The sequence below is a fragment of the Natator depressus genome, chromosome 3 (genome assembly GCF_965152275.1).
Source record: "Natator depressus isolate rNatDep1 chromosome 3, rNatDep2.hap1, whole genome shotgun sequence".
Taxonomy (NCBI): Eukaryota; Metazoa; Chordata; order Testudines; family Cheloniidae; genus Natator; species Natator depressus.
Genome location: NC_134236.1, coordinates 143,458,084 through 143,484,319, shown reverse-complemented (window position 1 = coordinate 143,484,319; position 26,236 = coordinate 143,458,084). Strand labels below are relative to the sequence as shown.

At 41.5% G+C, this 26,236-nt stretch overlaps 1 protein-coding gene across 1 annotated transcript in view; it reads left to right on the top strand.

Annotated features, from left to right (window-relative positions):
• The first annotated feature begins 3,966 nt into the window (after positions 1-3,966).
• Positions 3,967-26,236, top strand: part of SMYD3 (SET and MYND domain containing 3) — a 634,857-nt gene continuing 612,587 nt past the window's right edge. The window contains exon 1 of the mRNA XM_074947067.1: positions 3,967-4,166. Coding sequence (XP_074803168.1) covers positions 4,003-4,166 — 164 coding nt within the window. The 5' untranslated portion in view covers positions 3,967-4,002. The remainder of the gene's footprint in view (positions 4,167-26,236) is intronic.

Sequence of the window (26,236 nt, the reverse complement as noted above, 5' to 3'; positions counted from 1 at the left end):
GAAAGTTGAATGCTGACCCAGTTACCTAGTTCTGATTCTTTGCCATGGAGGAGAACCAGTTTCATGTGGAAGTCTGTCTTTGTTCCTGACCAGACTGAGTTCAGCATGCTCAGTTATTGGGGAGAAAATGTATCTGGATTTTCAGTAGTGTCCTCTGCAGGTGACTTAAGGAGCAATATCGATGGGCTTCGAAAGAAGACCCATGTACTTAGATAGTTGTGCTGTGGGAGAAGTAAAGTAGATCAAAATGGGGGTTATTTCAGGGGACCCACAGAACTGCTCTGAGCAGTGGGATGGGGTGGGAAGAGGAATTGTGAAAGAGAATGCTTTGCATCTCTTGTATATCACTGTAGGGTTTATTCTGAAAAAAAATTGAAATTTCGGAAAATATGAAATGTACCTCTATATTATATCGATTGTTTTTTCTAGTTTGTTTCAAATAATTCTAACCATAATTCTCAGAATTTCACATGCCTAAATTGTTTGAAAAGATTCGGTGTCAAGCTGTTTTATTCTTCATATGGTTCAGGGCTTTGCTCTAATAGCAGGGAATCATGTTACATGAAAGAGTAGAACCTATTATCTTAGCAAAATGATCTTGTACTTTAGTGCCACGATAGCCATACACATCACAAAGGATCATGGCAGGATAAGGTAAAGATAAGATGTATCTATCTAGACGCTGATGTGTCAAGAAGCACATAAAGGGAGGGAAAAGTTTGAAATCGCACTTTGATTTGTGGAGGAGATTCCTAATGAAGGTCTGTACAAACTGATGCCATAGGCTTAAATATCTTTTTGAGCATTGGTCCACGACCAATGCTTAGAACATTTCTGCTTGTTCTGCCAAAGTGTTCCTTGACCTTAAAGTAACATAATTCATTATAGTTATGGCATTAACTTGTTTTAACTGTTAACTGTTAAAATGTCTTAAAGAAAGGTAATCCCACTGCTGCTGTTCCCTCTTCCAATAAAATGCGAGAAGTCATTTGAGGCCTAGTCATAAACAGCAGCTCAAGTTGAACCCAGAGAAAGGAACTAAATCCCAATGTGAAATAAATTGAAGAAAAATATCAATACTTCGTTATTCAGACATTTCTCCTCTTAATTTTGTTGAGCCATGGTAAATGCTTTGGATTGCAACTTTTTTTGAACTATTGAGAGGCTTAAAGTTATTGGAAAAATTATTCTAGCTGATTCCCGTGCTTTAATATGTTGCTTCCTCACTCCCAAAATTCTGATGTGATTTTTAGCAATCAGTATCTCAAACAACAACAGCTAGTTTAATGCCATTTGAAAGCTGGAATCCGAGTTTTTTTAGATGGTAAAGCCTTGGATTCCAGTTGCACTATTTGTGATAATAGCTACTATGGTATGTCTGAATTAGAACAGGGGAGCAATATAGTAATTGGAAGGGCATGTACCTGGGCTAGAAACAAATGCTAGCCCTGGTAGCTTTGGAAATATGATGATAAGCCTTTTGCTAGTTGCTTAGAACAGAAAGGCTATTGTGATGCTGGTTCAGGACTGCATACAGATTCATATCCAGTATATATTCAATGACCTTTTGTGCTATGGATTAGATAGTATAACTTTTTTAATTCCTGGAGGACATATTTGGGAATTTTAGAGAATAAAAAATAGCTTCTTCTTGGAAGTGTAGTGCAATATATACTTCAATTCAGTTTCTTCTTGTAATTTTTCTTAGAGGAAAGTAGAGATGTTGCAAGGGAGAGGAGCATCAAATTATGTAATTCAAAAGTATAAATTGTCAAAGTTAGATGGACCATCTTTTTACCTCACAATGAAAAAAGAACACTTAATTTTATGACTGCAAAATATATTTTCATTCTTAAATCTTATAAGCATGTAAACTTAAAATAATCAATTTTGGTACACACGTGTTGGTTTTACTTATATGATTATGCATTCATATAGTGCCTTAAATTTGCACTGAGACATGTTCCCATTTCTAAAGATGACTCTCTCTGGATTACAGCTACATACTACTACACTGTCAGTAGTTTTAATGCTTTTAGCAATTCTAGCTGCAAGATGCACCTAAAGGTGACCTGAAAAGGAGAAAGAAAAGGGGTTAAGCCTTTATTTACTGCCTTATTATGTATAAAAGAGGCCTAAAAATAGGATGTTGGAAGTTTTTTGTTTTCTGAGAAGTGTCTGACTTCTTAAAACTTTAATCCCCAGGCCCCATCATGCATACATGTATAATCAAGCCTACAATCACTTTCATAGTAAACTCAAAACATTCCTTTGGCCAGGATATTTCCATTGACTTCAGTTGCAATTCTGGGTTTCAAGGCTTGCAGCAGCAGTCCTCTAAGAGCAGCATAATGAATTCCCCTGTTTCTGCCAGTTGCACTGAATACATCTCAAGTTCACACCAGATCCACAGATTATCATACTAAAATATTTAAAATTGTGGGATGTCTCCTTTGCATTTTACATATTTTCTTCTTACAGCACTTAATTTAGATGGTATTGTCATATAAAACTGATTTTAAAATTACCTGGGATACTAATTAAGTTGGAAGCTCCTTGAAGCAGAGTCTTATCTCTTATGTGTTGGAACAGCATCTGGACCTCGGGGTGCTACTGTGTGATACAAATAATAAAAGATTGATGTGGCAGTTTAAATTCCACACAATAACATGAATGAATGTAAATAAATCTTTTGAAGAATGTCCATTTTGAATTCACTGATACGTTGTCATGTGTATAGTTTCATGCAGGTTTAGCCTTATTAGTTAAATAATCACTACTTTGTTTCGTATATTGTTTATTTGGAGCACTGTTTAGGCAGACAGACTTGCTATACCAAATCAGAGCAGCAGTCCATAGTGTTTTGTATCTTGCCTGTGGTTCATGGTGGTGAAAATCTCTCTAATACCCCTAACCTCTTTTATAATAACCTTCATCTCAGGGAAAACTTCTTGAATCGCTGTGGTGATCTGTTCATATCTTCAGTTATGAGTTTGGAATACTTATATCCTGGTATATGTAACTACCGGTGTTATTGGTCATAAAATTACCTAGCCACACTAGCTAAGGACATACCTGCCTTTCCTGTGAATTCCTACAGGCTATAAAATGTATGAAGAAGTATTTCACTTTTTTGTAGCCATTAATTTCAGTGGTATAGGATTAATCTATTTTTAATCTATGCATCTTGTAATTTTTCATCTTCTGCTGTGTGTATACATATATATATGTATATGACTTGAGTTCCTGTATTTTTTTATTATGAAATGTATGTACATAATAGATGATTTTTAGCTGTGCTTCCTCTAAATCGAAAGGGCTTTACAAAACTTAATTAACATAATATCACTATGGGCAGAGTCGTTTTCCCGTGTCAGAAAATGGGGAAAATAAAAACAGTTGTTAAGACTTAGATCCTTAAAGGTGTTTAGGCACCTAACTTTCATTAATTTCTGTTAGCAACCTACAGTGTGCCGAAACAAATGGTACGCTCCTGGCCCTGATCTTACACTCTAAAAAGCCAACAGCCAGGCTGGGGGGAAGGAGTACAGCATATGAGCACAGTGATCACAGGGTGCTTGGCCATGCCGTGATAATATTATTTTTAATATAAACCTATATCAAGACTATCCCTAACTACATTACATCTCCCATCAGGACCGTGGGGGAGGTGGGCAGGGACACCACGCCCCTGCTAGCTGCCTGGGGGGCAGGGAGACCAGACCGTCCCCATCATCCTTGGGGAAGGGAAGAGTCCAGCCCTCCCCCTCAGCCAGAGGCAGCACAGTAAGTCCCCCGTCCCTGCGGCGGGCTGGGGCTCTCCTCGCCCTCTGCCCCCAGCGGCAGCCTGCCGCAGGGCGGGGCTTTTCTGGTTGCTAGGCCCCAGGCGGGAAGCAGGTGAAGGCATGGGGCGGGGAGCGGGTCTTTGCCCTCACTAAAGATGGCTCCGGCGGCTACCGGGGCCGGATCACGTGGGGGCCGAAACGGGTTGCGGCGTGGGACATGGAGCCAGGGAGGCTGGAGAAGTTCCCGAGCCCGGGCAGGGGCAGCGGCCTCCGCGCTCTGAAGCGGGCGCGGCCTGGCGAACTGCTGTACCGGGCCGAACCTTTCGCCTGCACCGTCACCAAGCAGCGCCTGGGCGGCGTGTGCGAGCGCTGCCTGCGCAGGTACCGAGCCGGGCCCGGTCCTCCGGCAGCCCCCAGCCGCCCTTCCCGCGTCCCCGCCCGCTGCCCCTCCCCGCTCTGGGAGGGCTTCCCCGCAAACACACCCACCCCCTCCTGTCCCTGCTGGAGCCGCGTGCGGCGGAGCCTGCCCTGCGCGGGGCCAGCCCGGGGCGCCCCCCGCCACGCGTTACAGACCCATAGACCACCCCCAAGCCCGGCTCCCGCCCTGCGCAGCCCTCACGGCCGTGGGCCTCGTGTGTGGGACAGGACCCCCGGTCGCCCGGCCTCTTCGCACCCCGCTGCGCGCCACCCGGGCTGCAGGGCGGGCTGCAGCCCCGAGCCCGGCTCCCCGCCGCTGCGCGCCCCGTGCGCGCCTGCAGCCCGGGTTTTTGGTCATTAGGAGTTTGTATCTAGCGCCGGGCGGGCAGGGACGGGCACTGCCGTGCTGAGTTGTGCTATTGGCCAGTCATAACGCCAGAAGGGAGGGGACGGCAGTGACACAGGGTGAGAGGAAGAGCAGTGGTAAGGGGAGAATGAGATTTATGTCTAGGCTTGGCAGAATTGGATTGTTTTTTTAGATAAAAATAAACATCGATCTCTGATAAAAATTAAGCAGTTCCCCCTGATTTTTTACCAATTCAAATGTTCATAGATATGGGAAATTAGGGAGGGGGCAAACAGTAGGGCGTGTCTGACAATAGTTATTTAATATGTATAGTTGGGATTATGCTTTCCAATGTGCATTACTTTGCATGTATCAACATTAAATTTCATCTTCCAGTTTGTCACCCAGTCACCCAGTTTTGAGAGATCCTTTTGTAGCTCTTCGCAGTCTGCCTGGTTCTTAACCATAGTAATTTTGTTTCATCTGCCAATTTTGCCACCTCACTGTTTACTCCTTTTTCCAGATAATTTATGGATATGTTGAATAGGACTGGTCCCAGAACAGACTGCTGGGGGACACCGCTATTTACCTCTCTCCATTCTGAAAACTGACCATTTATACCAACCCTTTGTTTCCTATCTTTTAACCAGTTACCAATCCATGAGAACACCTTCCCTCTTATCCCACGGCAGCTTACTTTGTGTAAGAGCCTTTGGTGAGGGACCTTGTCAAAGGCTTTCTGAAAATCTAAGTACGCTAAATCCACTGGATCCCCTTGGTCCACATGCATGTTGACCCCCTCAAAGAATTCTAGTAGATTGGTAAGGCATGATTTCCCTTTACTAAGACTATGTTGACTCTTCCTCAACAAATTATGTTCATCTATATGTTTGACAATATTGTTCTTTATTATAGTTTCAACCATTTTGCCTGGTACTAAAGTCAGGCTTACAGGCCTGTAATTGCCGGGATCACCTCTGGAGCCCTTTTTAAAAATTGGCATCACATTAGCTATTCTCCAGTCATCTGGTACAGAAGCTGATTTCAATGATAGGTTACAGACTACAGTTTGTAGTTCTGCAATTTCACGTTTGAGTTCCTTCAGAACTCTTGGGTGAACACCATCTGGTCCTGGTGACTTATTGCTGTTTAGTTTAACAATTTGTTCCAAAACCACCTCTAATGATACCTCAATCTGGGACAGTTCCTCAGATCTGTCACCTAAAAAGAATGGCTCAGGTTTGGGAATCTCCCTCACATCCTCAGCGGTGAAGACCGATGCAAAGAATTCCTTTAGTTTCTCTGCAATGGCCTTATCGTCCTTGTCCAGTGGCCCACTGGTTGTTCAGCAGGCTTCCTGCTTTTGATGTTCAGTACCTTTAGAAAAAAAAAATTGTTATGTTGAAATCAATGTTTATTGACGTTTACTAACAAAAATTTAATACTGCCAAGCCAATTTATAACCATATATCTCAAATGTCCCTCATTTCAACCTCAAAGTATCTACGATCCATACAGATTACATGTCCCCTCACTTTTATTGTGAAATTATTTACATCAAAAGGAGAGTCATGAAAACGAGATTATAGAAAGAGTTGTATACACTGAGGTACAACTTTTAATACATTAATGCATTATTTTGTGTGTCTGATTTTGAGCATAGGCGCCGACTCCGTGGGTGCTCCGGGGCTGGAGCACCCATGGGGAAAAATTGTTTGGTGCTCTGCACCCACTGGCAGCTCCCCGCCGCAGCTTGCCTCCGCTCTGGCTCCTCCCCTGAGTGCACCTTCCCCTCTTCTCCCCCTAGCTCCCAGCGCTTCCCGCTGTGAAACAGCTGTTTTGTGGTGGCAAGCACTTTGGGGAAGGGGTTGGAATGGGGGCAGAGCTGGAGGGGGCAGGGCAAGGGTGGAGTCGGGGCAGTGGGGGTCGAGCACGCACCGGTGCCGGGAAAAGTTGGCACCTATTATTTTGAGTATATGTCATAACTTCTGCCCCAAATTTGGACCTTGACAGGTTGAGAACTGAGAAGAATGATTACAGTAGTAATCAGTTATGATATGTTTCTAACATACACATCTTGTCAGTTCCTTTTTTCTTTTAATAATGAGGTTTTTGTCGACCATATGCACTCGGGTACACTCATAATGCTTTAAACCCCCTCCAACTTTCTGCATTTTGATTATAGTAATCAGTTAGGAAAGCAAACAAACAACCTGGTAATTTATTTATACTGATTATTTTAAGAGTAAGCCTTCCCCTCATTTTTATGAATTGATTTAATGCTGTTCTCATGTTTCCATCTGTTCCTTGTCAGTTTTAGTCTGGAGAGTCTGGGAGACTAATGGACAAGATTAGTGTTGCTGGATTCAATGACAAGTGAAAAGCCTGGTTCATAAACTGCTCCAAAGTGAAGGATTTTCTAGCTGGAGTTTATGGCTTGAGAAACAGGTTATCAGTAAATGAGATATTTTAAAAGATGTGGGTATCAGACTACTCTTGGATAGACTGGACGTTTCCTTAATTTCCATTAATATATCAAAAGATTGTAAATCCAGGCCCAGCCCAGGGATGAGCTCTGCTTTGGGTGCACAGGTCTGCCCACATGGAACTTACTGCAGGATCAGATTCCAAGTTACTGTGGAGAGCCCACCAAAATGCCTCCTTGGTGTCGGAATTCCAGAACTTGTTCTTTCACTGCAGAGCCTTAATAATTATGTGCACTTCACAATCCTGTTTTAGTGGGACTGCACCACCATCATTAGGGGAACCAGTATCCTTGCCTCCATTTTCTAGATGGGGTATTTGAGGTACAGAGACTTTGTATCTCACAAAGGTACAAAGAAAGTATGTGGCAGAGATGGAAACTGAGCTCTACTCTCTGAGATAGCTGGTGTATGTCTTATTCACTAGACTAGCAGTTATTAAACTTGAAAATAATTTTAAAAAATTGTGACGTGAATTGGTGGAGCATCAAGCTCACATACCAGTTTGGGGACCCCTGCACTAGACGACTGGCACCTTTTATGTAGATTGTTTCAAGTCTTTGTACCTAGGGAAATTATAGAATTTGGGCTAATAGGTCCAAATTTTCAAAAGTACCTAGTGATTTTGGGTGCCCAAGTAGACAGACACACATTAAATTGGCCTGATTTTCAAAATGTATTGAGCACCTGCCCTTTGAAAATCAAGTCCCTTTAAGGTGTCTCAGATTCAAAAAATCATTGAAAATTTATGCCAGAATGCATGGCTGCCGTTGTAAAACACTGTGAGATCTGCACATGAAAAAGCACAGGGTAAATGCAAAAATCTTTATTAGCTGCATTTTTCGGATTGGGTAAGTGAGGCTCAGGGAAGTTGAGTGACTTGGCTGGAAGGCACTGCGGCCTAGTGAGTTAGACATTGCCTGTAGAGCTGAATACACCTCTCTTCTAGTCTTGGATCTGATGCATAATTTTGCTGGGACTTCTTAGCTGAATAAGCAACCTGGGGAGCTGAGGATCTTTAATGGCTGTATGAAATAAATAACCACACCTCCTCAATAAGAGCTTTTCTCTTCTGGACAGAAGAGAGTCTCCTGTTGTTTATGAGAAGGACTTTGGAAGTGGGCTTGATATTGAGTCATCCCCTTCTTTGGAAAATTCCTTGTTGTTAAAATTCAACAAAACTAAAATTCCTTTGAACTCTTATAATACTTTAACTGTGCCATGACTGGCGCATATATTGCATTTTCTTCCAACCCTTCTTGTAGCCTAATCAATTATTTGTTGGGATGCAATATGCACTTTTTACAGATAACAGGGAGCTACTTAGAGTTAATTAAGAAGATACATTTGGTGGGTTTTAATTAATACAGACAAATATAATTGAAATCATAGGAAAATTAGTATATAAGTACAGTAAAGTGGTTTCCTGCATTGTTTATACTTACTTACAGCTTTACAGAGACCATTGAAAACAGAGAGATAAGGAAAAGTAAAGGGAATTCATCAGAAGGGTGGTCCTGATTCAGTTTAAACCATCTCAGGACCTGACAAACCCGAGAATAGGGAATTAAATTGAATATGTTATACCTCAACTTTATGTAACCTTCCGGATATACAGCCATATCTGATCAATTTCCATGACTGTAACAAGATTAAAACCTGTCCATTATTCACATTTGGCATTTCGGCTTTCCATAGCTACAACTTTAATTATGAATATTGATCAAGTACATGATACATTTCTTAATAATTCCTGTATTTTATAGTAGGCTAACCACCTAATAACCAGATCGCTAAAGCCCCCACTCCCTGAACTCACTTTTTGTGGAATTCTGCCGTGTACTGTACTTTTTTTGTGGTCACTTAGATTCATAGATATTAAGGTCAGAAGGGTCCATTATGATCATCTAGTCCGACCTCCTGCACAACGCAGGCCACAGAATCTCACCCACCCACTCCTGTGAAAAGCCTCTTCTTACCTATGTCTGAGCTATTGAAGTCTTCAAGGAGCAGAGAATCCTCCAGCAAGTGACCTGTGCCCCATGCTACAGAGGAAGGCTAAAAACCTTCAGGGCCTCTTCCAATCCGCCCTGGAGGAAAATTCCTTCCCGACCCCAAATATGGCGATCAGCTAAACCCTGAGCATATGGACAAGATTCACCAGCCAGATACCCAGGAAAGAATTCTCTGTAGTAACTCAGATCCCACCCCATCTAACATCCCATCACAGGCCATTGGGCCTATTTACCATGACTATTTAAAGATCAGTTAATTGCCAAAATCATGTTATCCCATCATACCATCTCCTCCATAAACTTATCGAGTCTAATCTTAAAGCCAGATAGGTCTTTTGCCCCCACTGCTTCCCTTGGAAGGCTGTTCCAAAGCTTCACTCCTCTGATGGTTAGAAACCTTCGTCTAATTTCAAGTCTAAACTTCCCGATGACCAGTTTATATCCATTTGTTCTTGTGTCCACATTGGTACTGAGCTTAAATAATTCCTCTCCCTCTCCGGTATTTATCCCTCTGATATATTTATAGAGAGCAATCATATCTCCCCTCAACCTTCTTTTGGTTAGGCTAAACAAGCCAAGCTCCTTGAGTCTCCTTTCATAAGACAGGTTTTCCATTCCTTGGATAATCCTAGTAGCCCTTCTCTGTACCTGTTCCAGTTTGAATTCATCCTTCTTAAACATGGGAGACCAGAACTGTACACAGAATTCCAGGTGAGGTCTCACCAGTGCCTTGTATAATGGTACTAACACCTCCTTATCTCTACTGGAAATACCTCGCCTGATGCATCCCAGGACCGCATTAGTTTTTTTCATGGCGATATCACATTGGCAGCTCATAGTCATCCTATGATCAACCAATACTCTGAGGTCCTTCTCCGCCTCCGTTACTTCCAGTTGATGCGTCCCCAGCTTATAACTAAAATTCTTGTTATTAATCCCTAAATGCATGACCTTGCACTTCTCACTATTAAATTTCATCCTATTACTATTACTCCAGTTTACAAGGTCATCCAAATCTTCCTGTATGATATCCCGGTCTCTCTCTAAATTGGCAATACCTCCCAGCTTTGTATCATCCGCAGACTTTATTAGCACACTCCCACTTTTTGTGCCGAGGTCAGTAATAAAAAGATTAAATAAGATTGGTCCCAAAACTGATCCCTGAGGAACTCCACTGGTAACCTCCCTCCAGCCTGACAGTTTACCTTTCAGTAGGACCTGCTGTAGTCTCCCTGTTAACCAATTCCTTATCCACCTTTCAATTTGTCTTCTCAGAAGGAGTGTGCAGAATTTATGACCTAGGGTTATCTCTGTACACCTACAAGATTTCAGCTAAATCCCAGCCTTTAGCATAACTATTCCCACAAAGCCTCATACTAATACAACAGGCCCATAATTACAATAAGCATAATAACCCAGTTATATGTTCTTCTTGCTGTTAAACTTAGAGGAGAAATTATATGTTACTCAAAATATAAACCCTCCAAGATCAGGTCAGGCTCAATGGTCAACATTCTGCTTAATAGGAAAGTTCCAAAGGAGTTTGGGGGTGGGAGGAGGAGGTTGCACACATAGTGAATCTTGGACTTTACAGACAAGAGACATTCTCCCAGTTGTTTGGCCCGAGATTTGCTTGAACTGACCCTGATGGGAAGTCCTTTGTTTGTGACAGCAATACCATCTTTCTGCCACCTGCCTTTTTTACACTGATTACGCCTGTTTACACCATTCTGCCAAGCAGAACAAGAAACGATAATGTGGTTGGTTTGTCTCTCTTGGCTTCTGTAATTACAGGCTGTTGTGTGGTATGTGCTTGAGGAATTCCGGTGAAACTGCTTGAGATTTCAAAGTATAAAACACCATTAACAACTTCTGCTTGGAGCAGCTAGTCCTGGAACCCAAAAGAGGAGGGGCAATTCTTGATTTAGTCCTAAGTGGCACACACAATCTGGTCCAAGGGGTGAATGTAGCTGAACCTCTTGGTAATAGTGATCAGTATATAATTACATTTAACATACTTGCAGAGGAAAAAACCTGAAGAAACCCACCACAGTAGCATTTAATTAGAAAAGGGGGCACTACACAAAAATTAGTAGGCTAATTAAAAGGAATGGTCACGAGTGAAATGCCTGAAAGCTGCATGGAAACTTTTTAAAAATACCATAATAGAGGTTCAAACTATATGTATATCCCAAATATAGGAAAGAAATAGTAAGAGGACCAAAAGAATGCCACCATGGCTAAACAACAGAGTAAAAGAGGCAGAGACAAAAAGGCATCCTTTAAAAACTGGAAGTCAAATCCTACTGAGGAAAATAGAAAGGAACATAAAACTCTGGCAAATCAAGTGTAAAGGTATAGTTAGGCAGGCCAAAAAAGAACTAGCTAAAGATACAAAAAATAACAGCAAAATATTTTTTACGTACATCAGAAGCAGGAAGTCTGCCAAACAAGTCAGTGGGGCCACTAGATGATCAAAGTACCCTAACCCTAACCCTATGAAGTGAGCTGTAGCTCACGAAAGCTTACGCTCAAATAAATTGGTTAATCTCTAAGCATAAGCAAATACTTCTTCACACAACACACAGTTGACCTGTGAAACTTGTTGCCAGGGGATGTTGCAAAGGCCAACAGTATAACTGGGTTAAAAAAAAAATTAAATAAGTTAGTGGAAGATGGGTCCATCAATAGCTATTAGCCAAAATGGTCAGGGATGCAACCCAATGCCCTGGGTGTTCCTAAACCTCTGACTGCCAGACGGTGAGACTGGAGAAAAGGGGATGGATCGCTTGATAAATTGCCCTGTTCTGTATATTCCCTCCTGAAGCATCTGGCACTGACCACTGTCTGAAGACAGGATACTGGTTTAGATGGACCATTGCTCTGATAGAATATGGCTGTTCTTATGTTTATGTTCTAACTAACATGAAATAATTTCCGAATGTAGGCAGACATGTTTATGTATGAAGGTAAACATGGCAGTTATTGGTACAATGAGTGAAGAGGATGGATTGTAGTACAATAATGCTCACTTCTGAAAATATGTGTAATTTGCAGAAGGCATATAACTCTGACCCCTGATCTGGTGGAATAAGGGCAGAAGGGGAAAAAACCCTAAAGCAACAACCGTAAAAGATCTTATACGTATTGTTTCTGCTTGAGGTCTTTTATATCTCATTTTTTGTGTGGGCCATAAACAAATGTAATAGCATTGGAGGTAGACTGAATTTTGGTCACACTCAGTGGAGAGAAGCATGCTACACAGAAGCTTGTAAATCCGATGGGGCAGAAGCTGGAAAATCCTATGGGAAAAATGTCGCCCTTTGATTCTGCGAGGAGAGGAGGCCCAGATTTAGTAGATGGGATCTGGGTGTGCACAGGAGAAGGGGAAGAACACAAGCTCTACGCCCTACTGCACAGTGAACTCTCTCCTGAGGAGGCATAGGGGTGGTGTCAGCTGGAGAGGCAGTAGCAGCAGCATTTCTCCCAGAGGGGCTGTGCCACTATGGAATCCAGGGCTGAGGTCATGAAGTAGTGCTGAGTCACAGGGCCTCTGCACAGTTGGTACTGGCCTCCACAGATCTGAGGTACACACTGTGACGGGTTGGATCACAGAAACCCCCTGGGAGCTGCCACCTGATGTGCCAAGACTACTTCTGCTCCTGCTTTCCTGCCCTGTCAGCTTAGGACTTCAGTGCCCTGCCTGGTTGGAGCCAGACCCGCTAGCCTGCTGCAAACCCAGACCTAGATCTGAACCACGTCCCCTAACAGCTGTGGGCTTAACTGAAAGCAGCTTACAGAAGTGTTCCTGTCTTTAACAGTCAGATGCCCAACTCCCAGTGGGGTCCAAACCCTAAATAAATCCGTTTTACTCTGTATAAAGCTTATACAGGGTAAACTCATGGATTGTTCGCCATCTATAACACTGATAGAGAGAGATGCACAGCTGTTAATACATATTCTGGGTTAATTAATAAGTAAAGTGATTTTATTAAATACAGAAAGTAAGGTTTAAGTGATTCCAAGTAGTAACAGACAGAACAAAGTGAATTACCAATCAAAATAAAACAAAACATGAAAGTCTAAGTCTAGTACAGTAATAAAAACTGAATATAGATAAAATCTCACCCTTAGAGATGTTTCAATAAGTTTCTTTCATAGACCAGACACCTTTCTAGTCTGGGCACAATCCTTTCCCCTGGTACAGCCCTTGTTCCAGCTCAGGTGGTAGCTAGGGATTCCTCATGATGGCTAAAAGAAAAGGAGTACTTGTGGCACCTTAGAGACTAACCAATTTATTTGAGCATGAGCTTTCGTGAGCTACAGCTCACTTCATCGGATGAAGTGAGCTGTAGCTCACGAAAGCTCATGCTCAAATAAATTGGTTAGTCTCTAAGGTGCCACAAGTACTCCTTTTCTTTTTGCGAATACAGACTAACACGGCTGTTACTCTGAAACTTCTCATGATGGCTGCCTCTCTTTGTTCTGTTCTACTCTCTTATATATCTTTTGCGCAAGGCAGGAATCCTTTGTCCCTCTGGGTTCCCACCCCTCCTTCTCAGTGGAAAAGCACCAGGTTAAAGATGGATTCCAGTTCAGGTGACATGATCACATGTCACTGTAAGACTTCATTACTCAGTTGCCAGCACACAGGTATACAGGAAGACTTACAAGTAAAACAGAGCCATCTACAGTCAATTGTCCTGGTTTAATGGGAGCCATCAAGATTCCAAACCACCATTAATGGCCCACACTTTGCATAATTACAGTAGGCCCTCAGAGTTATGTTTCATATTTCTAGTTTCAGATACAAGAGTGATACATTTATACAAATAGGATGACGACACTCAGTAGACTACAAGCTTTGTAATGATACTTACAAGAGACCTTTTGCATGAAGCATATTTCAGTTACATTATGTTCAAACTCATTAGCATATTTTCATAAAATCATATAGAGTGCAATGTCACACACACATCTTAGGGTGTGATTTGTGGATTTAAAGGGCAGTCACCCTGGCAGTACGGGCACCCCTTCTGCTTGATGAAACATGCAGTAAATTTCATGAGTGGGAATTGGTGGAATTTTCTGCCTCCTGTCTGTATTTATCCTGAGTCAGGGATTGAACCCCGGTTTTATTTGCTGAGGTCTGACACAAATAGCCCCTTCTATTCTCTCTCTTCCCCCTCCTCACCCCCAGCAAAAACTAGCAAACCCAAAAGCAACCTGTATGTTTCTAAAAAGGCCATTGCTGTATGATTTTTCCTGCCTTAGCCATATAAACTGGGGAACTATCTGATCTTCTGTTATTTCCAGGCCAATCATTATCTTTTTGTCAATTTTAATTCCTGAAATGGTTGTGGTTAGGAAAAAAAAAGCATGTGTGATGTTTCGGCTTTAAGAATTGTGATAAGAACATACGACCAATGGTCCATCTAGCTCAGTATCCTGTCTTCTGACTGTAGTTGGTGCCATGTGCTTCAGAGGGAATGAACAGAACAGGGCAATTTATTGTGTGATCTTGTTGTCCAGTCCCAGCTTCTAGTAGTCAGAAAGAAGAAAGTATCGTTACCTCGATTTTACAGATGGAGAAACTGAGACATGGGGGCTGGGGAGTGACTTGCCCAAGGTCACCAAGGGGGCCAGTGGCAGAGCCAGGAATAGAACGAATATCTCTGGAGCCCTAGACCAGTTCTCTACCTGCTAAGCTCTACTGCCTTCCTTATAACTCAGCGTTGCCAACTGTTATGATCTTTTATCACAAATCTTCTGATATTTGGTGTTTTTCTTATAGTGCGAGTTCTTATATTGATGTGGTTACCTGAGAATCTCAGGTTTCATTTAAAAAATATTTCTAGCCTTCATGGTTGAAGAGGAAAGATTTGAAAATGTGACCGGGTTCATTAGTATTATTATTTTATTTATTTCATTTAGCAAATCTCATGATTTTTAGCTAACCTCATCGTCTTTGAAACCTGGCTCAAAATTTTTGAACACTTTGGGTTTTTGAACACTTTGGCAATTATGGGTTACTGCACCTCTAAGCTTTGGAACATTCAGGATTGGTAGTATTGAGTTCTTGCTTCAACTGGGATATCGTTTGGTTTGAGAATGAATTTAAGAATGAAGTAGGGTTAGATATAGTTTATAAACAAAGACCCTCTCATTTTGCCAAATGTTCTTGTTTTCTTATAGTTTTCATCCAGTTAAAGCAATTGAAGGCATAATGGAGACATAATGCTGTTATATGATTGAGTTATTACTGATTTGACCCATAATGAAACGAAATGTTCTTCTTTTTTTCCCTAAAATTCAGAAATTTTGCAGAAATTAGGCCCTGCCTAGTAATTCTATTTTCTTCCCCCACCCCGAGTGACATTATTCATTAAAACAATCTTCCAGACCTTTTTTGAGTTGCTAAATATTATTAACTTAGTTTTAGGATAACTTAAGTACTTAATATATTATAACACTGTGTGCATATGTATATTATATAAGTACAATGTTTTAGTTCTTTGTTTCAAGGTTGTAGAAATAAAGGTTGTATACATAGTTTAAAAACAGAAATAACTACTGAGGTAGGCTATAGAATAGAAATGTGTTTTGTGGATTTGGGGTTATATTTATAAACAAGTACAAAATATCCAGTATAGTGTTTGCATAAGGCAAGGCATTTTGCATTTATAAAATAAACTATTGCTTTTCTCTAGGGTTATAAATAGACAAATTCAGTAGCTTAGTTTGCCTTCTTGCACCTTTAATACATTAGGTGGCAGTACAGGAACACAAATTAAAAATACTTGGCATGCTTTTGAAATTTTTGAAGCATTTTGAGAAACTGATTAGAAATCCAGGACTGTTAGATGTAAAAATCAGAATTTGAGGCCTAATCCTGCAACCCTTAGTCCTGCAAATGGTTCTGCTGACTTCCATATTACTACTTGTGTAAATCTAGTAGGATTGGGCCTTTGATTTGTGTAGAAGGCACTTGCGGGTTCAGAGGATTGATTGTGGAGTAAAGAACCTTTCGCTTCTAGATCCCACAGTGAGAGGCATTATGGTGTACAGGAATGAGCACAGGGGTGGGAGTCCCGAACTGTTAAATTCTAATCTTGGCTTTGCTGCTGACTTGTTGTGTGACCTTGGACAAGTCCTTCCAGGACAGGTTTGAGGTATAATGGCAGGGTGGTATTATTATTCAGTCATTATAGTCGGACCTAAGGTCCAACCAAGATAATAACCTCATTATGCTGGGCACTGTACAAAGACAGAGTACTAGATGATCCCTGCCTGAAGAGCTTACTGAAGGTATGCAGATCAGGCCACAAATGCTGGTAACCTGACTTCCTTAAGACATGATAGTAACAAAAAAGGTAACTTAAACCTATTTCCAAATTATATACCATCTATCTCCCAAAAGGGGGAGGATACTTAAGGATCATGAACATTTTGGAATATATTATAATGGCTGTATAAACAATGTGCATATACAATATTTATAAAATAATTAAAACATGTACTGAATTTAAATTGTTTAAAATGTATGTTTGAGAACATTCAGTATACAGAAATCAAATAAAAGGGACAAAAATAACAAGTAAGTTCGCAGCTATTACGAATTTGTAGACAATTAGTCAAATGAACACTGCATTGTGGATTCTAAAAAAATCCAACAACGTGAATTGAGTACAGGCTGGTTGGGTTAATAGCATTGTTTATCATCAAATAAATAATTAAATTATGACCAGATAGCAAAATATGATAGGTCGGAAGCTATGTGCACTGAGAAGGGGAGTTGCAAGGGAGCTACTTGTGGCTCCCAGATCCTGGGGCCAGTCCTTTTTTAATGACCCAATCAGACTCAAATAATTAGGCGAGAGAGACACCCACCCCCTGCCCCCAGTCTCTTAGCCTGCCCTGAGGGCAAACTTAGTTCTTTTTCTCCACTGGTTAGTCATGCAAGATATAGGGGAAACTAAGGCACACCTAGGATTCATAAAAATATTACAGAAAATTCCCACCTGATCACAGCACCAAAAGATAATTCTCTGCATGTAGTAAAAATACCACCTCCAAAATAAGATTGGGAATCTATGATTTTCAGTCTTCATTTTTCTTCATGGGTAAAATATTTTGCAAATGCAAAATTAAAATCAGTGCTATGAGGGATAAGCAAGTACTTAGCATTTGTCCAAATTTTAATCAATGTAATATGCAAGGACAAAATTAGCTTTAGTTTTCTCCTGAGAAAGCAGGAGAGTTTTATTTTATACCAGTCACTGGAAGTTTTATACTGTATAAGAAAATTCATAAATCATTTTAAAATGGGGCAATAATGATGTTTGCTCTCTTGACATGGGAAATTATTCTAATTTGTCATTATTTATTATTTGTATTGCGATTACACCCAAAGGCCTTAATCAGTCTAGGACCCCTTTGTGTTATGTGCTGTACGATTGAACAGGTAATTCCTGACCTGAAATGTTTGTCGTCAAGTTTAAAGCAGGATGTTACAATTGTTCTTAATCATTGTTGATATTTATCTAATCAAAAAACACTTAAATCTCCCCTAGCGCTCTACCAGCCATGTACCGTTTTGGAGTAGGTCTTGAGGAGGGATTCAAAGGAGAGGAGAGAGTAGTGGTTTTACAAACCAGTTCACAGAGTGCACTTCATGTGTCAGGGAAACCTGAAAGAAAATGTGGAGACACTTATGGGAGAAACCACACAAATAGTAGGTTGATTGTGGCGTCACTGGCAAAGCAGAAGGATGACTCAATAAGACAGAAGAGCAGGTCGTTGGAAGGGACAGAATTGTGAAGGGCCTTAAAGGGCAGGGCTAGAAAACTGAATTTAATGAAGAGAAAAAGTGGGAGATAATGGAGGGATTGAAGGAGTGGGTGACATAGTGAGGATGACAGGGGAGGAAGATACACACTTTACAGGGACTGGAGGAGGAGGATATGGGTGTCCCAAGACGAAGAAGTTGCAACAGTCAAGGTAGGAGAGTTTTAATTGTGAAATCACCTGGTATTTTCACTCAGAAGAGTTGTTTCAAAGCCAGTTGAAGCAGCAACTTTAATCCTACAAATGCAAGGTTTCAAAGTTTTAAGTACTGTTTCGGCAATATTCATTGTGACAATAATATCTGCCAGGACAGTTAGATCTTTTTTTACGGATATCAATGTTCAGTGAATGGCTTCTAGCTTTCTACCTAAATTAATCCATGTTGAGCAGAAAGACTCTTGTTTGTTGGGATCCATCTTTTGAGAAGAGGTTCTGTTATTTGAAATAGTGCAAGAGCATCAAGGTCTGGACTGACTTCCCACTTGTTTTTGATGGCTCAAAGAAGACACAGAAGCTGTGGGAGGGATAGCTCAGTGGTTTGAGCATTGGCCTGCTAAACCCAGGGTTGAGAGTTCAATCCTTGAGGGGGCCATTTGGGATCTGGGGCAAAAATTGGGGATTGGTCCTGCTTTGAGCAGGGGGTTGGACTAGATGACCTCCTGAGGTCCCTTCCACCCCTGATAGTCTATGATTCTATGAAGACAAAATATCACATTAAACAGTCCAGGATTATTTAGCTTTGAAAAAAGAAAGAGTACAAGGAGACATAATAGGAGGTAAAAACCACTAATTTAGAGAAGATTAGGTAGGCAGATGGATTCAGACAGGCTGTTGTCCCTTTGGAGTGGAGGTTGCAAGAGAGGTAGGACTGCTGTAGCAGCAAGGCGGCAGCCAAAGGTGCAGAGCTGCTCTGCTCTTGATACGAGGCTTGCAGTAGAATTCCTTCTCTTCTCCAGCCTGTGTCATTCCTGGCTATCTGAGCTTCATGCAGGGAGACAGGATTTAGCCCTACATGACTCCAGTCCAGTTTCTATCTATTTAGGTTATTTTCTATCCACAGTGGATTTAGTACCACTAGCTTCATGCCAGGTGGAATACTGTACAGAAACGTTCTCATATTCTGCAATAAGGTAAAGAGAAATGTTTCATATTCACATAATTTCTTGTTTCAAAAGATGTGCTCTGAATGTTCCTTACTTATGTTGATTTTAAGTTAGACTCTGAGTGTTATTCTAACTTAGTTTCTTCTGTTCAAGAAGTTTTAGGAAATGTAGACAAACCAAATTTTGTTACTAATTGATCTGATTTCAAGGGCTGTGCTTAATGCCGGTAATCATACTTTGCATTGTGCTTCTCTGCAGCTAACAGACCATTCTATTTATAGACTCGAGATAAATTTTTTAAACTCAGGGGTTTCCTGATGAACGTAGAATGAAAGCCAAATGGAACAATCAGTTGAGCACCAGTGCATAATTCCTATACTGACTAAAACTATAATCCTCCCTTCATAGTATATTTAGCTCTCATATTTATCATCTTAATTAGTATCCTCATCCAACTCAGAGTTCATTCTGTTATTAGTTTGATAGTTGGTGTTTGGATGAAGCTAAAGGATAGATAATTTTTAAAGTAAGTAATCAATGTGGCCTTTATATGTCAGAACATCCGATCCTGTAGTCTGTACAGAGGAAACGTTATTATTGAGCATGGGGCTACAGGAAGGAACATGCAGGATTTGGGACCTTTATACGCTAACCAAACGCATAGTCTTGTTACCAGCATTCAAGGATAAAGTTGGAGAAGATGAAAATAGGAATGGCATGTAACCAGGACAGGGCATGATCTAGGGGTGTAAGACCTGAAGAAGGAAAAGAGCTAAACAATGATACTGGGTGGGAGGATGGATGGAAAGGCACCATATTTCCCTCTAACTGCAACCCCTTTTTAAGTTCAGGGGAATACTGTCTAGCTCAAATACTAATATGAATGTGCACATGTGCTCTGAAAAGATCCTCTGTGTGACAAAGTGAGAAAGCTCTTTGCTGAAGAGGCAAGTCTTGTGAATGTAGGAGGGGGTCACTTTGAGAAGGTCTTGGTAAAGAATGTCAAGCATCAGGGGGTAGCCATGTTAGTCTGTCTCCACAAAAAGAACAACGAGTCTGGTGGCACCTTAAAGACTAACAGATTTATTTGGTCATAAGCTTTTGTGGGTAAAACACCACTTCTTCAGATGCATGGATCTGAAGAAGTGGGGTGTTTTACCCACAAAAGCTTAAGCCCAGATAAATCTGTTCGTCTTTAAGGTGCCACCAGACTCCTTGTTGTTTTTTTGGTAAAGTATGGTCCTTGAGAAAGAAAAAGATGCATATTCTGTGCAGTGGTGCTGAGGATATACAGAAAATGAAATATAAATTCCCCATCAGTTGTAACCAAAAAGTCCTTCGTATTAGTTTAATTACATGTACCTAATATTTGTGCTACACTACTACACAGGTAGTGGCTGTAGGTAGCCTAGGCCTTAGGGAGAAATGAAGAGTGAAAGAAAGGTTTTCAGGGAGAATGATATAGTAGTGGAAATTGGGAGGCTCAGGGACTAGGGTTTGATTTGTTGTTTTAGATGGAGGGTTAGGAGGAATAAGTCAGAAGGAAGAGAAGGATCTTGAGATGGGCTTTGAAGAGTCATAATTAATTTGGCACAGAATGACTATTCCAGATGGATGGGCAGGATATTAGTTATGTGAATGTAAAAGAGCAGGGATTTTCTAGGCCCCTGCATGTCCAGCATTCAGTAGAGAGGATTTCTGTTCTCCCCGATAATTTAGAAATACGTCAGACTTTTGACCCTGGGCTGGACTAGGGTGGTGTCCGTCCGTGTCCGTGTCGTTGTGTCCCCCCCCCCCCCCCCCCCGCAACTGTCTGTCCAGCATCTCAAACTACTTTGGCATTTTCAAGCTCAGCGTGGCCAAAAATGAGTCTAAAATGTTTCTTCCCAAACCCTACTTCATATTTCTATTATGATAGATAGCACCATCCTCCTCCTTGAAATCTAGAGTTCATCTTAAATTCCTCCTTCTTTTTCACACACATCCAGGCTTTGATCAAGTTTTTCCTCCATACCGTAACTATGAAATATACCCCTTTCCTTCTGTCCCAGATCAGTTCTCCACACTTTAATCCCCTGCTGCTTCAACTACTGGAATACCCTTGCACCCAGGTCTTTATGGCACAAAGCTCACACTCTCTTGTCCATCCAAAAGAACTGCTGCTCTGATAATATTTCTCACAAATAATTTTGGCCTTCTCTCTCTACTTCTTGGAGTCACTTCAGTTGCTCTTCATTGTGCTGTGCATCAAGTTTTAATGTCAGAGAGTTCAACACCAGAAGGGACCACCAGATCATCCAGTCTGGCCTCTTGTATGTCCCAGGCCACTAACAACCACCCAGCCACCTCTACACAGACTCCAGCAACCAGAATTAAATCGAAGTATTGTAACCCTCAGGAGGCTAACTTGTTGTGTGTCACAGGTAGAGAACAGGAGGGACTGAGGTGGGGGATAGCTCAGTGGTTTGAGCATTGGCCTGCTAAACCCAGGGTTGTGAGTTCAATCCTTGAGGGGGCAAAAATTTGGGATCTGCGGCAAAAATTGGGGATTGGTCCTACTTTGAGCAGGGGGTTGGACTAGATGACCTCCTGAGGTCCCTTCCAACCCTGATATTCTATGATTCTATGAATGCCCAAAGCCTTGGCAATTAGAGGGAAATGATTAAATGAGATATACCCAGATGTCCCTAGCAACTTCTTGTCCTTCCTTTTAAAACTCTGAATTTCTCAGCTTCTGCCTACATCTCAGACCTGGTCTCCGTCTTGCTTTATATTGAGTTATAATTTATGTGGACTATAAATCATTCTTCATATTAGTTTTTGAAAATGTGGTGGATTATTTATTTATATTTTGGGTTGGAGGGGGTGGATGTATGATGGAGTATATATTTACATATAGACCTACTCATTGCATTTGGCTGTCCAGACGAATTTATTAACATCATTCAGCAATTCCATGAACAAATGGCTGGAATAGCGAGCATTGATGGCACTCTAGGAGACCCATTTCCAATCATGAATGGGGTGAAGTAAGGACGTGTGCTCTCTCTTAGCCTTTTTGGTCTATTCTTTGCTGCAATGCTGGAGGAAGCCCTTTTGTGGGTTTTCAAATGGAATCTTTATACCCTTCCACACTGGTAAGCTCTTCAGTCTTTCCCCTCTGCGTGCAAACACCAAGGTGACAGAGATGTTGATCTGGGAACTGCACTATGCTGATGATTGTGCTTGATGGCGCACTCTCAAGCAGCACTAAAAGATCTTACAAACAGCTTTGCTGTTGTGGCTCGTCAGTTTGGCCTAACCATCAGCCGAAAGAAAACTGAGCTTATGTATCAGCCAGCTCCTCAACAACCTTCCCATGACCTATCAATAAACTTGGAAGGTACCACACTCCAAGCTGTCAAACAGTTTACTTATCTCAGTAGTGTGATGAACAATGAAGCGACAAACGACCATGAAAGAGAGAGAGCCAGCTCCACACACAGTCTCTCTATTACCAAATCTAGAGCAAGAAGGAGTTAGTCTACAGATAAAAAGCAAAGTTTATAATGCTGTTGTCCTCACGATGTTGCTCTCCAGGTACAAAGCATACACCTATTCTCAGTAGCACATTAAAAATCTTGACTGTTTCCATTTGCAACAGCTATGGTGATTGTTGGGTACCACAGCACTGGGTTTCCAACACAGAAGTCCTGGTGAAATCTGGTTTGGTCGGCTTGAGGCTCATTTGATCTGCACCAGTTGAGATGAACTGACCATGTAATTTGTATGCCTGAGACAAGAAATTCCTTGTGATATGGGAAATGTAACTTGTTTCACTTTTATTATTAATTTGCCCTCATATTTATGATTGTTGGGCATGTGTTATGTGTATACTTTTTGTGTCTATACATAAGTTACACATTATACACACAGAACTTAAGTTTACTATGTAAATATGGAGTGTGAACAACTGGAAGCCTAGAGCCAGGCATGGAAAAAATGTGTGGCTTAATCAACACAACTAGGCAAATGGCGCTGTGGCCTATGGTTTGTTATGGGATGATAGTTAATCACCATCATAGTTAAGAATTCAACAGCATTTCTATTTGAAGCTGAATTTTCGAATCTCTCCAAAATTCACACTGCTAGTCAGATATGCTTGATAAATGGTATGCCACTTCAGAGCCTGGAGAAAGGTTAAGGCTGCAGGATTGAGTCCCAAGATTTTAGATGGCAGATAAAATTCATATTGGACCAGGAAGGTATCAGTGTCGGGATGATCTCCAGAAGCTGAGCCACTTCCAGACGTAGGTGTCCTATTCTGTTTTTAATCAAAATATGACTCTCTCACCTCCCCAAAAGTAAAAAACCCTCACACCCTAAGTAATAAAGTAGTGTGAAGACTGAAGGACAAGGGGTGAAAGAATTTTTTGTTTTATAGGGACCCATTTAGTGCATGTATTTTAAAAGAGCTATAAAGTAAATATCTGGGTTGTGTGTTTTTTTTTTTGTTTTTTTTTTTTAAGCACAGTAAAAATTCAGTTCCACTAATATAGCTTCTCATTTGGTATAGGGATTTGAACTGTGTTGTAAATTCTTTTGTTTATATTATGCAAGAAGACAACATCTTCAAGATGATCACTGTTGGAAACATAAAGAAGAAAACTCTGTATTTCTCCAACCAGTGTCATCTAATACGTCATATCAAATATATTTCTTTTATACTTTTTATAATTTACATAGTAAGTTCTTGATTGTTATTCTGTAGTACAGAGACTTAACAGTATTCTGTAGGGTCAGGAACGACTACATGAAGAGCTTTAAACTTTCCATTTGGGAACAATGGTGCTTATATCTTATACCTGTCTATTACTTTTTCTTCTCTCATTGTTTTTACTTTCTAAAATGTTTTTACTAGACACATTTTCATGATACAGGGTCTTTGTTTTGAAGAGTTTGTTCTTCTTGCTTATTCCCTATCCTAAGTTATAATTTCATGTCTGGTTTCAGAGTAGCAGCCATGTTAGTCTGTATTCGCAAAAAGAAAATGAGTACTTGTGGCACGTTAGAGACTAACCACTTTGTTTGAGCATAAGCTTTCGTGAGCTACAGCTCACTTCATCGGATGCACTGTAGCTCACAAAAGCTTATGCTCAAATAAATTGATTAGTCTCTAACGTGCCTCAAGTACTCCTTTTCTTTTTGCGAATTTCATGTCTGTGACAGCAAAATTTCTTTCACGCCGGCTAACTGGATTTTTTTCCTTCCACGTGAGCTTTTCACAGAACCTTGGTCTTTTATTCCATAAATTTTTCTAGTAGCATAAAAAATAAGGAAAGAATATGCAGACTACAGGTACAAAAATTAGTTTAAATAACATGTTTTCCAAAGACTTCCATGTAAGGTTGGCATATCTTTTTAACCGAACCAGTAATAGAAAATGAGTGGAGTTGTGTGCTTTCTTCCATCTTTATAAATTATATACTGAATAAGTAGCACAGCCTCAAAAATTCAGTCATGTTTTGGTTTTTCAGCATGCACTGACATTTTAGAAACGCATACACTGTTTAGTATTTCTTAGCTTAGCTGACAAATATTTCCTCAAACACCAAAGTTACTGTGGCTGCTCCGCAGAATTAGAATTCCCCTTACTTGAATTTTTTTAGGCTCTCAGCTACAGCTAAATACAGTGTTGCCAACTCTTGCAAGTTCATTGCAAATTTTGTGATGGTGTTTTTTTTCTTAAGCCTTGGATCCTGGAGTCAGATGATTTAATGAGAAACTTACTTTTATTTATCAATGAAAGCTAAGATTCTAGTCCTTGTGGCTGTGGACAAAAGCTTGAAAATGTGATCCAAGTGAACCCTAAGGGCTCGGAAACCACAAGGCAAATGGAAAAAACCCCCAAAAATTACTATTTTTAAATCTCATGATTTTTTGTGTGGTCTGAATTGTGATTTATGAATGCTCCGGGAAGACAAAGCTGTAAATATGGAGTGGCAACTATAGGCGCGTGACTCTTGCATTTGGGGAGGCTGGGCACAAGCACCTGAAGCTCCCTGGAAGTGGTGGGGAGGCACTGGCGCCCAGACTGTGGCCCCCACCTCCCGATTCGCCCGTGCTCAGCCTCCTCCCCATGAGGCCCTGCCTGCGCTCTACCCTGCTCCTCCCCGAGGCCCCACTCCCACTCGGCCTCTTCCCCCAAGGTCCTGCCCCCCACCCACGAGGCCCCCCTGCACACTTGCTGCTCTTTGCCCCCTCTCGCGCGGCCCTTCTGTCTGCCCACTGCTCACTCCTCTCCTCCCCTGAGGCCCTCTCCGCTCGCTTTTCTCCACTCCCTCCTGTACACTAACAGTTCCCTAGTGCACTTTGATCTCCCGTTTCAAAATGAGGTAGGTCAGAATATACTAGCTGTTAGTGTGCACCAGCAGCATCCATAGAATCATAGGACTGTAAGGGATCTCAGGAGGTCATCTAGACAAGTCCCCTGCGCTTGTGGCAGAGTTAAGTATTATCTAGACCAGTGGTTCGCAAAGCCGGTCCGCCGCTTGTTCAGGGAAAGCCCCTGGTGCACCGGACCAGTTTGTTTACCTGCTGCGTCCGCAGGTTCGGCCGATCGCGGCTCCCACTGGCAGCGGTTCACCGCTCCAGGCCAATGGGGGCTGCGGGAAGCAGCGCGGGCCAAGGGACGTGCTGGCCTCCCTTCCCACAGCCCTCATTGGCCAGTGGGAGCTGCGATCGGCCGAACCTGCGGACGCGGCAGGTAAACAAACCGGTCCGGCACGCCAGGAGCTTTCCCTGAACAAGCAGCAGAGCGGCTTTGAGAACCACTGATCTAGACCATCCCTGACAGGTGTTTGTCTAACCTGCTCTTAAATTGTCAATGATGGAGATTCCACAACCTCCCTAGGCAATTTATTCCAGTGCTTAACTACGCTGACGGTTAGGAAGTTTTCCCTAATGTCCAGTGTAAACCGCCCTTGCTGCAATTTAAGCCTATTGCTTCTTGGCCTATCCTAAGAGGTTCAGGAGAACAATTTTTGTCCCTCCTCCTTGTAACAATCTTTTATGTACTTGAAAGCTATTGTGTCCCCCATTAGTTTTCTCTTCTCCAGGCTAAACAAACCCAGTCTTTTCAGTCTTCCCTCATAGGTCATGTTTTCTAGACTTTTTGAATAATTTTTGTTACTCTTCTCTGAACTTTCTCCAATTCGTCCACATCTTTCCTGAAATGTGGCGCCTGGAACTGGACACAATA